This window comes from Hylobates moloch, unplaced genomic scaffold, assembly GCF_009828535.3.
Source record: "Hylobates moloch isolate HMO894 unplaced genomic scaffold, HMol_V3 SCAFFOLD_4, whole genome shotgun sequence".
Taxonomy (NCBI): Eukaryota; Metazoa; Chordata; class Mammalia; order Primates; family Hylobatidae; genus Hylobates; species Hylobates moloch.
In genome coordinates, this window is record NW_026652279.1 from 118932199 (window position 1) to 118949219 (window position 17021).

Consider the following 17021-nt stretch of genomic DNA (forward strand, 5'->3'; position numbering starts at 1 on the left):
ATTCAGACAGATTTAAAGCTTGAAAAGGAACAGGCTTTGCTGGTTTCAATATGGAAGGGCAATGGTGCCTGTTGTGGGGTGGGGAGAGGGGAGGGATAGCATTAGGAGATATACCTAATGTTAAATGACGAGTTACTGGGTGCAGCACACCTACATGGCACATGTATACATATGTAACTAACCTGCACGTTGTGCACATGTACCCTAAAACTTAAAGTATAATAATTTTTTTAAAAAAAGAAGAAAAAAAAGGATGCAAACTGCTAAGGAAGTCTCTTGTCTGAGAACCAGCAAGGAAATGTGGACCTCCACTCCTACAGTAACACTGAATTTAAACAACCTTGGACCTTGGATGAAGCACCTTCCTTGTCTGCCTCCTTCACCATTATAATTCCATGCCCTAAAACCCTACAATTTACATCTCATTTGCTAAGTCAATAAATAAATAAATTATATTCCTTTTTTTGGAGATTGTTCTTTAATATCACTTGCTGAAGTTTTGTTTTTTTTCTTTTCCTTGAGGAATAATTCCACGTTTCTTATTGATTTGTGGGAGCTCAAAGTTCTATACAGGTATTAAATACATAGAGGATGAGAAATTCAGAAGACAAATCTTTCTTATAGAAGAAGAAAAATACATGAAAGTGAGTTAATGAAAATTAAAAGAATTTGGGAGACCACCCAACGCAGTTCTGGGAAGCATAAATTGGGGTTACCCCTTAACAGTAATTTTTTCATCATCTTTGAATTTCACATGTCTGGGGAATATGTCTATGTTTGTTTTTACATTTTGCTGGTATTCAGTGAGGTGGTCTAATTTATAAACCTAGGCCTTTTCAACCTTTTTTCTTCATATTTTTATGGTTACAGATTTTCCTCAGTTTTCCCATTTTATTTTGTTTTCTTTTAAAATTTCTGTCATTTATTAATATATTCTGGTAATAGTCTGTTCTTGTCATTATATTTATTTTTCTCTGATTTTATTTATCTCTTCATCCACCCCATTGCTCTGAGTTAGAGAAAAATATCTGAACTTTCTCTTGCATTTCTCTAAGTTTTCTGCAATATTCTTTCTGCTATTGACTGCACTTACTGTAGTTTTTCACTTTACAGTCAGGATATTTTATTTTATTTATTTTGACATGGAATCTAACTCTTGTTGCCCAGGCTGGAGTGCAATGGCATGATCTCAGCTCACTGCAACCTCTGCCTCCCAGGTTCAAGTGATTCTCCTGCCTCAGCTTCCCAAGTAGCTGGGATTACAGGTGCCTGCCACCACGCCCACCTAATTTTTGTATTTTTAGTAGAGATGGGGTTTCGCCATGTTGGCCAGGCTGGTCTCGAACTCCTGACCTCAGGTGATCCACCCCCCTCGGCCTCCCAAAGTGCTGGGATTACAGGCATGAGCCACCGCGCCCGGCCTCAGTCATGATATTTTAAATATTGTCACTTTTTCTTCATGATTACCTATTCAAGTTTCATGGATACACTCTTTCCAAAAATCTTTTTGAGACCTTGATGTACAATTTTTATGAAGACTTTCTTCTGTTTCTGCATTAATCCCACTTTGTAAGAGAATGTATACTTTGATTCCTTAATGTGGTCCTGAAACTCTAACTTACAGTACTATTTTTCATAATGAAACACTTACCTTGTTCATCTTCACAGAGAGAGAGAGATCCTTGAGGGGGTTAAGACAGATTCCCTGAGAGACTGCAGATTTTTATCAAATCCAGACAAAAGTGAGGGCTGAAACTTCTGATTCACTTCCTATAGCTACTGATAAAATAAAATTTGCATCCACTACTTTCCACAGCCTACTATTTGTGCTTCTTCTCTTCATGGACATGATATTTACATTCTTCCAGGGTCTCCTTCCTCTTACTCCCAGGGAAGTGACTCTGGGGAGTTAAGACTTGAGAAATGTCCTTCAATCTAGTCCCATCTCACCTGTATCTATAAATCACTCTTAGTTATTCAAATATGTCACTGTTGCTCTTTCTATTATCATGCATAATTTTCTTTGTATTCATTTATTTTCTAGTGATATTTTTAATGACAGTTTAGCAAGATTTGAGGCAAAGGAGTAATACGTGACAACTGCACATGTCAGTAACTCAATTTAAAACTAGGACAAGGTTTTAAACTGTGTTTAATCTTAGGTAGTTTTAGGTGCTTAAATTTCTTCTTAGAAGAATCCCTGAATAGACCAATAACAGGCTCTGAAATTGAGGCAATAATTAATAGCCTACCAACCAAAAAAAGTCCAGGACCGGATGGATTCACAGCCAGATTCTACCAGAGGTACAAGGAGGAGCTGGTACCATTCCTTCTGAAACTATTCCAATCAATAGAAAAAGAGGGAATCCTCCCTAACTCATTTTATGAGGCCAGCATCATCCTGATACCAAAGCCTGGCAGAGACACAACCAAAAAAGAGAATTTTTAGACCAATATCCCTGATGAACATCGATGCGAAAATCCTCAATAAAATACTGGCAAACCGAATCCAGCAGCACATCAAAAAGCTTATCCACCATGATAAGTGGGTTTCATCCCTAGGATGCAAGGCTGGTTCAACATATGCAAATCAATAAACATAATCCATCACATAAACAGAGCCAACGACCAAAACCACGATTATCGCAATAGATGCAGAAAAGGCCTTTGACAAAATTCAACAACTCTTCATGCTAAAAACTCTCAATAAATTAGGTATTGATGGGATGTATCTCAAAATAATAAGAGCTATTTATGACAAACCCACAGCCAATATCATACTGAATGGGCAAAAACTGGAAGCATTCCCTTTGAAAACTGGCACAAGACAGGGATGCCCTCTCTCACCACTCCTATTCAACATAGTGTTGGAAGTTCTGGCCAGGGCAATTAGGCAGGAGAAAGAAATAAAGGGTATTCAATTAGGAAAAGAGGAAGTCAAATTGTCCCTGTTTGCAGATGACATGACTGTGTATTTAGAAAACCCCATCGTCTCAGCCCATTTTTATGCCCTTCTCTTACTGCTCTTGCCTGTTCACATCAGTAGTGCCCTTTACCTCTAACTAGACAGATTTATACCATCCATCTTTCACCACTCAGAGTGAGAAAGATCTCTACATCTCAATGGATTTTTTGCTGCTAATCCTGAATAGTAAAGTGAAAAGACTGCACCCTGGACAATCTTTTTATTCTCTCCGGGTTGTGAGATGCACTTGAACCACAATAGTTACAAGCTTCCAATTGTAAATGAAGTTTCTGGTCATAAGCACAGGAAGCCATTTTTATAAACAGATTTTTCAATTATTAAAATATGATCATATTGTGCAATGTATTACACAAACCCGTCTCACTTTTCTTAAAATTTTAATATTAGCAGATTAAAGCTAACTCCTGAAAATTTTTGAAACTGAGCTACTTCAATGTTTGTAAACAATGAGTATGCTAGTCAACTATATACACTTCCTACAAGTGTTCATGAAAATATTTGTATAAATTGAATTTATAGATTACCATCAAATTTATTGAAAAGAGGTTTTGTAGCATTCAGCATATTCTTGAATGGATCCTTGTAACAAAGGAATTTAATTAGCAGTATACCTTATTGATATACTTTCAAAATATTGTTAATTTATATTTGTGTAAATTTTGGCTGAGCAGTACAATAAATTTTAAATTAATCTGTTTTTATGCCTTTCTTTGAGTCTTATTCCCTGAGTGTATGATTCGGAGGGGAAAATGGATCACCCTGACTCATAATTATTATAACCAATATGTTTCTGACTTTGATCTGTATTTTTCTGAGAAAAATTGGCCAATAGGTAAATAAGCACTTGAGAATCTAAATTCCTTTTTTCTAATACTACATTTATAGTTGTCACATATCAAACATATATTGCAAAAAGCATTTTTGGTAAGAAATTAAGATATCTCACTTGTTTACTACCAAAGCTCTACTTAAGTCTTTCAATGTTTAATTAAAATATTATATAAATCATTCTATTTCTGTTTTAGTATTGTCCATTTGTAAATGATTATGGCCTTTTTCCTACATATTCTTCTTATCTTTTCTCTTATCACTGGGAACAAGTGACACTGACTCAGAAAGCTACAGATACTCTTTAAAAATCTGAGTATAGAGATAGATTTCAGTAGCTCCGAAAATCAATTCAGACATGGTAATTTTCAAGAAGTTTCATTCCATTAAATAAAAGTTCCTTTTATTTAATATCTAACATCATTTCAAAAACATCACTCAAGTAAGAACAGAAATTATTTTATTGGATGTGTATTTGTTTATGAATATTTTGGGGGGAAAAATAAACAAAGGTGCTTTACCTAAAACAAGAGTGTGCTATTTTGAGGGTGACAGACAATAGCTGTTTAACAGCGCTTGGTTTTCAATTGAAATGCTCCGAATTTTAAAAGATAAGAGAAAATAATATGCTTAGCTCACTGAAAAGAGGAATTTACATAAGCAGAACGTAATTATCCAAGTAAGACCTTGTCGCTGAAACTTGGGAGGGTTAATGATTATGATGATAATTAAAATGCAGGGATTTGTAGAGTACTTATTTGCTTTCTGAAGAGCTCAGCGTACTTCTATATTCTTCTTATTGATCTCTGTGCGAGAGCTATACAACAGGCTGTTTACCTCAGAATTATGGAAAGAAACATATGGCTTGTTATATCCATAAGTTATTATAAGCTTTTGGTTTTTGCCTCACCTGAAAGGCAGGACCTCCGGTGACACAGCTTTTTGAAACATCATTTTAGGTCATTGTTGCTAAACTGACTCTGAGGAAAGAGTGCCACCTACTGAATCAAATTTCCCGGGTTCCCTCCAAGGGCTGGTCTCCAGCTTTGGAATTGTCCTAACATGCTTAACTATAAGAAACAATGGAATTGCTGCACCATGCATGAAATCATCGTCTTTGTTTCCAGCTTTAGCCACCTTACTTTAACAATCCAGCGGTCACATCTATAAATTAACTATTTAATTCATAAGCTTTTCATTTGTTTTTGAAAAGTAGTATACAAAGATTAAACAAACCTAATTTTCCTAAGAAGTAAATTTCCCTAATGCCTGAATGTTTCTCTCTATTGTCAAAGTGACCACAAGGGGGAGCTAGCGTGTAACTTCTTATGGGGCAGGAGCATTGAGGTTGTGTAATGAATTGATCTTATTTCTGGCTGACAAATTAGGAAAGAATGGAAATATGCCACTTGAAACTCATGAAGCTCAAGACAGTTTTTCTCTGAATTACATTCTGCACAAAGTAATCTAACTCCTCTTCTTAATATGTACTAGCTAATACATCAGATAGAGTGTAACATGTTATTTGGTTGGACAATTATTTTTTATCCATGGTCAAGTCTATTTATACATACACAATTTATTTTGGCCACACTAAATGACATTCAATTTTAAAACTTAAATATAAAAGTCTTAAAAATAATTTTAAATATGTCTCAGTACTTCAGAATGTATGCCCTGAAATATGTGTCACTTTTCAAGTCATTGGTTACTAATTTACATTTACTTCTGACTTACAAACTTAAAATTGTACATAAAGTACAAAAATACGAGTTGTAAATTTAGTTTATTTATTGCATGAATTACAAATTAATCTCTTGAAGATGTAACTTGCCTATCTTTGTAGGGTTAATCCTACAAAGTGACTTTGAGTATTCATTGGCAACACACTTCTTATACTAGCAAGGAGAACACGTATTAATAGATATGTATATGTCATCATATATTACATATTATAACATAGACATAATATTGAAGAAAATTAAAATACATTTCCTGATCTAAATTTTTTCTAATAGCAACATTTCACAATTGTAATAAAAACAAAAACAGTTCTATATTAAATTTAAAATGCTGTCTGTTTATAGAAATATTTTATACTTTTTCTTATTGTGTTTTTCTGTAGGCAAGACTGAGTTTTCAAAAAATTTAAAAATAAGCAATAATTATAATTTTTAAAAATTGTAAACAAATTATTAATTGTTTTTCCAGAATTTAAAAAATTCTTGTTAAATTACATTGCTTTTATACAGTCCACGTTTATCACCAAGGAGAAAGATATGTTTTAGCAATTGTCCTGTTAGTAGTGTGGATTTCTCATTTGTTAAAAGGTAAAGCTTTTATTAAAAAGTCAGAAAACGGGCCAGGCACGGTGGCTCACGCTTATAATCCCAGCACTTTGGGAGGCCAAGGCAGGCGGATCACCTGAGGTCGGGAGTTTGAGAGCAGCCTGACTAAAATGGAGAAACCCCATCTCCACTAAAAATACAAAATTAGCCGGGCATGGTGGTACATGCCTGTAATCCCAGCCTACTCGGGAGGCTGAGACAGAAGAATCGCTTGAACCCGGGAGGCAGAGGTTGCAGTGAGCTGAGATCACACCACTGCGCTCCAGCCTGAGTGACAGAGCAAGACTCCATCTCAAAAAAAAAAAAAAAAAATTATAAAATGGCTGATGGCGGTGTATTAGAGGTGAACCATACATATCTCTAAAAGAGAAGAGCAGCTAGGAGAACTATGAGGGAACTTATATCATTAATTTGATAATTTAAATGTGACATGGAAATCTTTGATACATATTATATCTAAAACAGTTTAGCTATTAAATTTATTTTTGAAAATTTTCTATTAATGAATAAAAATATATGAAACCAGGCAGTGAAATGATGGCAAAAATAATACAGAAAGAGAGAATGATTGTGGAGAGAATGACTTTTTATTCATATAAACAATGACTGCATTGAAAACATCAGCATCAAAAATGTCTCTTAAGAACTGTATTTTATGGAACTCAAGAACACAGCAAGTAGGACAAGTGGCTGAAGAATGTTAAAACTGATGCTATTATGACTGCATGCATAAACTCAGAACTACAGCTACAACTAATAAATATGTATTTTAAAGAGTCTTTCTGAGGCAAAATTAAGTAAGTTATGTTACATAAAATTTCATAAATTGCATTTTAACATTATTCTTTAATAATAGTGCTATTAATTCAATTATTGGAATACTATAGCAGTACTAATCATTTGTATCAGTCTATAAAAATAGATTTTAATAGTTGTCTTTTTGAAGCTATTGCAACATAACAATCAATTTACCTTTAAAACTCACCTATACTAGCATATTTTATTAATTAGACACGTTATAATTATATGTCTTTCCAAATACTTTTCTCAATGAGTATCCACACATACATAGTTTGAATAATTCACAAATCTTTAGATGTTTAATGTGTGTGTATTAAAAGATATAATTTCTGTTTAAGGTTAAGACTATCATTTGTAATTATAAATAACAACTATCAATCAGTCTCTTCTTGAGATGTGAGACTGCAAGTATCTTTAGCTATTTATACACAACATATATTCTTCTAGATTCCTCAGTTTGGGGTTCTATGTCTATAGCCTTCTATGGTATTACAAAATATTTCTGAACGATTTAGCTATATTTATACTATCTGTCTTTTTAAAATTAAGTTTAATACTTTAAACACAGTGAAAAATACATTCCTCAATAACTATATTGTAAACATAAAAACTGTTTGGGGAAAAAATACAAGTCTTAAGAGATGGTTAAAAATTGAGTGATTATTGTGGTTAAAGGAAAGCCAAACCATTGGAAATGAGATATCAGTTAATTTCATTCCCTTTGAACATAAACTAGGTATGAGGAATAAGCAAGAAAATTAAATGCCTTGGGTATATGTCAGCATTCAGCAATAAAATTTAATACTACGGGTTAAATAAAATATAAATATGTGATACGTTTCAGTCAGACACGCTGTGGTATTCACCTAAAGCATGGTAGTTCTTTTTATGTACACTAGAGGGCGATGTGACATAATTACTCTGGAGGGGTCATAAGCAAATTTATCTCTATGAGGATGTATTTTCATATCACTGGGTCTCTTAGAAGCTGTATTTCTAACAACTCTCAGTTGAATGCCAGCACATCTCATTAAAGCTAATTGATAAATCATAATCCCCTTTCCTTGGAATTTTTCCCATTCTCTTGTTTTTGCTTCATGGCAAACAAACCTCAAGGATAGTTTATTACTTTCTTTGAATTAGTATGTAATGCAAAAAAGACATAGATTTGCTGTATTTAAAAAGTAATAATTAACAAATGAATGTGCAGGCACTATTCTTTATTTAAGTTAGCTGCTGCTTTTAAAGCCTTAAAGCCTATGATCTTCAGCTTCCAAAATACGTGCCTTGGGACAGAGGTGTTAACCCCAAAGAGACATAAAACTGGCATTTCCCAAGGCAGCATGGTTAAGTAGTCACTCAGGAAAACAATCTAGATTTCTACAAAGCTCTGACTCTCCCGTTCAGCAATAGTATGTGCGTGACAAACTACCTGTTTAGAAAATACAAAGACACTTTAGGATTTAAAAGTCTGGCTGTAAACAGCTTCTCTTTGAATTTTTAAACTGTTAGAGTCTCTTACGGGAGTGGCGAATTTTGGATACAGATCAGACTGCAAATTCAGACTGTAGGTTATCTCATTGAATACTCCAGGAAATAGCTCCTATACCTGAATCTTTAAGCAATTATCCCAATAAAAATCTTCAGAACTGTCTTGTAATTGGTTTGGATTTGATTTTCTTTGAAGGCGGAATGATTCATGTTACATACTTGCATGTTAGTCATTCACAATTTATAAATGGCAACTTAACTTCAGTATTTATGAATTGCGATCAATACTCTAGCAATCAAAACACTCACCTTTTCTAGTTCAATACTTCAATTTTCTTTTTTATTCTTAACTCTTTCTCAGAACGGCTGGATCACTAGCAAACCAGTCTCCCGTTGCAGATGTTTGTGATAACATTTAGGGGAAAAAAAAGTCTCTGAGATTAGTAAATGAAGTTGGAGAATAAATAGATGAATCAGGAGTCGGTGTGTGTATGTGTGCTTGTGTATGTAGTGTGTGGTAGTGGTGTGTGTGTGTGTATTTATGCGTGTGTGTGTGTTATGGCTTACAAAACAGGAATCTTAGATCTCCTAATAATTGGCCTTCATGTTTTATACTTTTGTTTTCATGCATCTTTGGAAAATGCCATTACCAATGGCTATTTCATCTTAAGGAGAAAAAATCAAATTGCAATGTGACACTTTAATAACAAGAATGGAGGTGAACAAAACACCAAAACTATTGTGTGTGTGTGTGAGTGTGTGTGTGTGTGTGTGTGTCGGGGGTAGGGAGGTGGATATCCACTTTACCTTGAACCTGGGCTGAGATGGTGAGGAAGGATGACCAAAAAGGGTAGAACCTTAAGTAGTATTTAGCCAGATTTGAGTTTACAAATCTTGTATTGACAGTGAGCCTTTCTCCTTATAGGAGAGGCTCTATTCCTCTTAAGCGACATAGCCTCTCTTTCAATGGGAGTCTGCTTTTCTTCTGAAACACTTTCATAATCAAGTGACCTTCCTTGCATGGGTGCCTGGGGACAGCTGATTTTTCTCAGAGGATGAAGAAAGTTACATATTGATTGCTGTTGCTTGCGGCATGTTCGTACCAGCACGGGCAGAAACGGGCTCACAAGCGCCCTCGAATTCACACACACTCACCGAAATACACATCTCAGCCCGTGGAAACGCATTAACACACACCCACATACGCTCCTCCGCACCTCATTCAGATGGGTCCACGCGGAGTCAGGGCTGCTCTTCCCTTCTCATAGGCGTGTGTGCGGCGAGGGCGTGTGTGCGTGCGTGTGTGAGAGTGTGTGTAGAGAAACCCATTAGGCAGACCGCAGCTACCTTATCCTGCAAGCATGCTGCGATTCGCGATCCCGTGTATGTAGGACCACAGAAAAATTAAATCGCTGTTAAACTTTTTTTTATAAATTCTCTTTTCCGAAGGAAGGCGCTGGAAGAGCTACTCCCGGTAGTTAAAGGCCCGGGAGACCCGGTGGCGAATCCCGGGGCGCGTCCGCCTCGGCGGAGCGCTGGGCTCCGCTAGCCGGACTGGTTCCCCATCTAACTGATCTAATCAATGACTCCGAAGAGCCGGGGCTCCTGTCCCCGCCCCCGCCATCCTCTTCCCCGCCTCCCATTGGACGCGGGCCGAGAAGGCAGGGCCTTGCTCCTCGCTCGGATTGGCTGGCAGGAAATCAGTATCAATGTTTAAGCGGCGGCGTGAGGTGAATAGAGTCAGTCAGCAAGAGACGCTGGGGAGAGAGCAGGGATCGCGAGCTCAGTGGATGCGGCAGCGGCGGAAGGCGGCTGGGGAGACGCTACTCCAACTGTTGAATTGAATTTTCACCTTTCCTTTCATCCGCCGCTTTGCTTGCGGAGATGGATTTATTTGCTTTTAAATCCGCACATCTTTCTCAGACTGTGGGGTGATCCCGACAGACACCAGACTGAAAGAGACCACCCGTGACAGAAAAGGAGGAATTAAAAGAAAAAAAATAAAACTTCCACAACAGACTGCACAATTAACTATACACACCGATGTTGGACTTTGTGAATAGAAAAAATTGAGAGGAAAATCTTGAACTATGATGCGAGGCTAAGCTGGGAACAATTACTGGAAACCTGATTTTGTTTTTCCTTTTCAAAGACTCTGAAAAATTTCGGGGTACCTCTCGCCTAACCAAGAGGAAAGGTTTAAAAAAATAAACAAAATAAACAAACCAATACACCTAGCAAAGCAGACGCCTTGTTTTCCAGAACCTCGGACTCCTCCGGCAGAAAGAGGTAGAGTAAAAGTGCTGCTAGATTCAGCTTCACCTTCCTCCCTCCATCCCTTTCTCTTGCGTTTTCTTTTTCCCCCAAAACATGAATCTGGTTTTTCTTTCTATAGACTGAGTCAGAGAAAGCGTTAGGAAGAAGCCGCAACTAATGTCTGTGAAGGGAGGACCATGAGGCGAGAGTGAATACGATTCGTTCCGCTGCTTCTGACTCATCCGGCAGATCGGAACACCTGCATTTCTGGATGTGTCATTCCCGTATGTCGAGGCGCCTCCAGAACCCGAAATAATGTGTAGACAGACCTGTGTCTAACATCCCCTCGGAGGGAGCTCCCCGGGGTAGGCGCCCCTGGCTGGACCGCCGCGGCCGCAGCTCTGCACCCCCTGCCCTCCCTGAGTCCCCCAGAAAGACTGAAAGAGAGACTGCAGAATGCATCACGCCAAACCTTGATGTGTTGCTTTCATCCAGCCCACTCCTCCTACTGTAAGAGAAAATTGAAGGAAAAAAAAAAAAAACACGTACTTTATTTGCTTCAAATATTCATCACTGATTCCTCGCCAAGGTTTTCTTTTCTAGATGAAGAGGACTGGGAGGCAGGGCTATTGGAAGGAGATGCTGAATAGAAAGAAAAGAGAGGCACTTGACAGCCCAGCCCTGTGAATGCAGAGACTGTTTCCCTTCTAGCGAGAGACAGGGAGAGTGTGTGTGCAAGGACTGGGAGGGAGGCTCCCCCTTCCTTTTTATTCGGCCTCCCCCCTCCCCCTTTAAATCTGCACGTCCAACCATGAGTTGCCTGTTGATTTCCCTTCGCCTGGGAAGAAAAGCAAACTGGAATTAAACTGCTTGGAGAGAAGTCCCTGCTCGTGGGGAGAGGATGGGATGGTAGCGGAGGCTACTGGCTTGGCGTAGAGAAAACAGAGAGTGTGTTCTACTAACAGAGGCGAAGATTTATTTCTCTATTTCCCCACTCCCAATAGACTCACACAGCAAATGCTGATCAGGCTGTGGCTTTCTTGATTTCGGGGGAGAGCCTTTTCCGAGGAAGAGAGGGAGGAGCCTGGTGGGGAGAGGAAACTACAAATCGGGACACTAGTTCTTTACGCTGCATTTCCTCCCCTCCCTTTGGCTTGCTCGGAAAGGAGAGAGAGGAAAAAAAAAAAAATACGTTTGGCTGGGAGATGCAGCCCGCCGCCGCCGCTGCCTCAGCCAGCAATGCAAGATTAGATCTATAAATGCAGCAAAACACTGCCTGAAAACAGACCGGCCCGCGCAGCAAGCAGACATTTCACGGTGCGCTGGGGAAGCTTCAAAATATATCTGTGACTCTGTCTTCGTTGCTCTTCATCCCCATCAATTTCATCACGAGAGGCGAGCAGCAAGTAAGAATTTCACTTTCTGATCTGCTTAGAGACACACCTCCCTGCTCCCTCCCCCACTCGATGTGAAGAGTATTCCGGAGTCTCCGGGCGGGAGTAGATTTGCAGCACCCTAACGGGAGCGAGGAAAACCTACTGATTCTTTAGCTCATTATCATCTCTCCCAGACAAGATTTCCTTCTTATCGCCTGTCTCATCTTTCAAGTTTGAGCCTCCCGAAGTCCAGGCGGGAGAGAAGAAACCTCTGGCTCATCCCCAGCCGCAGGAAGCCGCCGCCTTGCTCCAAGCCCCTGCAGCTCTGCTGCGCCTCAGCTTCTCACCCAGTGCGGATGCTGTAGATCAACAGGTTCAGGGAACTTGAGCAGAATAAGGAGAGACCACCGGGTGCCGCAGCTCGGGTGCAGAGGGAAAAAAAGGAACCATAGACTTGTGGCTCGCGTCTCGCGCGCACGCTGCGCCAGAGCCCCAGGCTGGCGCGCACTCCCTCGCTGGCCCCTCCAGTCCGGCTGCTCCTGCCCCCACCTTACAGGTCTGGGATGTACCTTTCCATCTGTTGCTGCTTTCTTCTATGGGCTCCTGCCCTCACTCTCAAGAACCTCAACTACTCCGTGCCGGAGGAGCAAGGGGCCGGCACGGTGATCGGGAACATCGGCAGGGATGCTCGACTGCAGCCTGGGCTTCCGCCGGCAGAGCGCGGCGGCGGAGCGCGCAGCAAGTCGGGTAGCTACCGGGTGCTGGAGAACTCTGCACCGCACCTGCTGGACGTGGACGCAGACAGCGGGCTCCTTTACACCAAGCAGCGCATCGACCGCGAGTCCCTGTGCCGCCACAATGCCAAGTGCCAGCTGTCCCTCGAGGTGTTCGCCAACGACAAGGAGATCTGCATGATCAAGGTAGAGATCCAGGACATCAACGACAATGCGCCCTCCTTCTCCTCCGACCAGATCGAAATGGACATCTCGGAGAACGCTGCTCCCGGCACCCGCTTCCCCCTCACAAGCGCACATGACCCCGACGCCGGCGAGAATGGACTCCGCACCTACCTCCTCACGCGCGACGATCACGGCCTCTTTGGACTGGACGTTAAGTCCCGCGGCGACGGCACCAAGTTCCCAGAACTGGTCATCCAGAAGGCTCTGGACCGCGAGCAACAGAATCACCATACGCTCGTGCTGACTGCCCTGGACGGTGGCGAGCCTCCACGTTCCGCCACCGTACAGATCAACGTGAAGGTGATTGACTCCAACGACAACAGCCCGGTCTTCGAGGCGCCATCCTACTTGGTGGAACTGCCTGAGAACGCTCCGCTGGGCACAGTGGTCATTGATCTGAACGCCACTGACGCCGATGAGGGTCCCAATGGTGAAGTGCTCTACTCTTTCAGCAGCTACGTGCCTGACCGCGTGCGGGAGCTCTTCTCCATCGACCCCAAGACCGGCCTAATCCGTGTGAAGGGCAACCTGGACTATGAGGAAAACGGGATGCTGGAGATTGACGTGCAGGCCCGAGACCTGGGGCCTAACCCTATCCCAGCACACTGCAAAGTCACGGTCAAGCTCATCGACCGCAACGACAATGCGCCGTCCATCGGTTTCGTCTCCGTGCGCCAGGGGGCGCTGAGCGAGGCCGCCCCTCCCGGCACCGTCATCGCCCTGGTGCGGGTCACTGACCGGGACTCGGGCAAGAACGGGCAGCTGCAGTGTCGGGTCCTGGGCGGAGGAGGGACGGGCGGCGGCGGGGGCCTGGGCGGGACCGGGGGTTCCGTCCCCTTCAAGCTTGAGGAGAACTACGACAATTTCTACACGGTGGTGACTGACCGCCCGCTGGACCGCGAGACACAAGACGAGTACAACGTGACCATCGTGGCGCGGGACGGGGGCTCCCCTCCCCTCAACTCTACCAAGTCGTTCGCGGTCAAGATTCTAGACGAGAACGACAACCCGCCTCGGTTCACCAAAGGGCTCTACGTGCTTCAGGTGCACGAGAACAACATCCCAGGAGAATACCTGGGCTCTGTGCTCGCCCAGGATCCCGACCTAGGCCAGAACGGCACCGTATCCTACTCTATCCTGCCCTCGCACATCGGCGACGTGTCTATCTACACCTATGTGTCTGTGAATCCCACGAACGGGGCCATCTACGCCCTGCGCTCTTTTAACTTCGAGCAGACCAAGGCTTTTGAGTTCAAGGTGCTTGCTAAGGACTCGGGGGCGCCCGCGCACTTAGAGAGCAATGCCACGGTGAGGGTGACAGTGCTAGACGTGAATGACAACGCGCCAGTGATCGTGCTCCCCACGCTGCAGAACGACACCGCGGAGCTGCAGGTGCCGCGCAACGCTGGCCTGGGCTATCTGGTGAGCACCGTGCGCGCCCTAGACAGCGACTTCGGCGAGAGCGGGCGCCTCACCTACGAGATCGTGGACGGCAACGACGACCACCTGTTTGAGATCGACCCGTCCAGCGGCGAGATCCGCACGCTGCACCCCTTCTGGGAGGACGTGACGCCCGTGGTGGAGCTGGTGGTGAAGGTGACCGACCACGGCAAGCCCACCCTGTCCGCGGTGGCCAAGCTCATCATCCGCTCGGTGAGCGGATCCCTTCCCGAGGGGGTACCACGGGTGAACGGCGAGCAGCACCACTGGGACATGTCGCTGCCGCTCATCGTGACTCTGAGCACTATCTCCATCATCCTCCTAGCGGCCATGATCACCATTGCCGTCAAGTGCAAGCGCGAGAACAAGGAGATCCGCACTTACAACTGCCGCATCGCCGAGTACAGCCACCCGCAGCTGGGCGGGGGCAAGGGCAAGAAGAAGAAGATCAACAAAAATGATATCATGCTGGTGCAGAGCGAAGTGGAGGAGAGGAACGCCATGAACGTCATGAACGTGGTGAGCAGCCCCTCCCTGGCCACCTCCCCCATGTACTTCGACTACCAGACCCGCCTGCCCCTCAGCTCGCCCCGGTCGGAGGTGATGTATCTCAAACCGGCCTCCAACAACCTGACTGTCCCTCAGGGGCACGCGGGCTGCCACACCAGCTTCACCGGACAAGGGACTAATGCAAGCGAGACCCCTGCCACTCGGATGTCCATAATTCAGGTAGGAGACTTTTAGCATAACTGGGAGTTCACTTTATTGCTGGTTTTGGAGCTGTCCTGAAACCTTTGGAACAGGGCAAACCGCTCTGCCAGCAGCAGTGAGAGGGGAAAAGAAAATTAAATGAAAACGGTTTACAATTTTGACACTGTGTATACATCACATTCTACACATAACCCCTCCCATGTAAATAGTCTAAACTCTACCAAACGTAAATATCTTACTCCTGTTTCATTTTAAAATTTATTTTTATAGGTTTGAAAATGTTAGCAGTGTTCAATCATAATAGCTTATTTTACTTACTTTTATTGGTTGGTTTACATTTCTTTTCATAAAAAGGAATTCCCAGAGCAGAAAAAAAATGTTTTAGTTAATTGTCTTGAAAATATTTTAATTCCGTTTTTTTAAATGATGCCAAAAATGAAAGAAACTTATACCCAAGTATTAAGAAGTTAACTTCTTTAAGTACAGAGTAACAACCAGTCAGAATTTCAGAGTTCATTCAGTTTGAACTAACTTTTCACCCCTTAAAAAGTCAGTTTTATATTTTAAAGGTGATTTAAAGAACATGAATCTCACTTATTCTTCATCATTCCATTATACTAAAACTCCAGCATAATGCATTAATACAGCTTAAGCTTTTCAAATGTGAGTTGTACTCTGAAGCACTTTGAAAAGTCTGAATACATGCAGGCTCTGCATAATGACTAGTAACTATCTATGAAAAGTTTGTATTTGTTTTGTCCTGTGGTTATCGTGATCTGTTTCTTGGAGTCACTGAGGAATGAAAGGAATACAGCAGAGGACCAGAGGCTCATTTTGCGCTACTGAAAAAAGGAGGCAAAGTTACACTGAAGGCACTTGATGTGCCAAAATGAATTCAGGATGCATTTACTTTGCATAGTGTGTATTTTATGTATATCTAAGTGATATTTAATATATATTAGATAGTATGATTCAAAGTTATTGATAATATCACAAAACTAAATGACTGACCCAGCCTGGACATAGATTCTAACAGCAGCAGGTGACTATACCATGTCTAGTCATTGTCTTGTTTCTTCTACCTACTATTGAGTTGTGTCACAGAAAAACTTAATTCTTGCTTATTATAATTGTATGTTGCAACAAATTACCCTGGATGAGCAGTATGTGGAATTCAAAATTGAGCTTAACTGAAAGTGACACCTCGAGAGGAAGATTAGTTTGGGGCAAGTGAACATAATTTGTTCATAATTTTATGCTTTGAAAAGCAAATAACTTTTGATGACACTTGACTCAATAATGTTTTTATTGTTAAAATGGAGCAGTAAAATTTCATAATCTTATTCTTTCTAACATAATAAGTATATCAAATATTAATACTTAGCAAAATATATTTTCATATAATAGTATAATGTCCTTGTAAAACAATCTCACACTTGACACTACTAAATATTAAAATATCAATTGTAATATTAAATCTCACTTCTAATAGTGTTTACTGTACATCAGTAATCATAATTTTTTAAGGTCTATATAAAACTGAAAAAGAAATTCTCCACTTTAAAAAAATGTGGTTTCTATGAAAGTCTTTCTGTGACTGTGTAAAACTGGTATTTATGATAATCAATACGTATTTAGAAGGAAATATTAAAACACATATTTAAAGATTTGCTACAGTCATTTTATAAATACACATATGTTAAATATCTTTCTTATATTTTTACCATTGACAATTACAAAGATGTCACAGAGGGTTAATGCTTAGTCTTCCATTTAAAGTGCTGTGAGTTGAATTTTCATTTAGTTTCCAGTAAAAGTGAAGGTG

At 41.3% G+C, this 17021-nt stretch overlaps 1 protein-coding gene across 3 annotated transcripts in view; it reads left to right on the forward strand.

Annotated features, from left to right (window-relative positions):
* The first annotated feature begins 10226 nt into the window (after positions 1-10226).
* Positions 10227-17021, forward strand: part of PCDH17 (protocadherin 17) — a 98042-nt gene continuing 91247 nt past the window's right edge. For 2 of the 3 annotated variants that reach the window (XM_032150982.2, XM_032150980.2), the window contains exon 1: positions 10227-15214. In XM_032150982.2, coding sequence (XP_032006873.1) covers positions 12650-15214 — 2565 coding nt within the window. In that variant the 5' untranslated portion in view covers positions 10227-12649. The remainder of the gene's footprint in view (positions 15215-17021) is intronic. The other variant, XM_032150981.2, reaches the window with a different exon arrangement.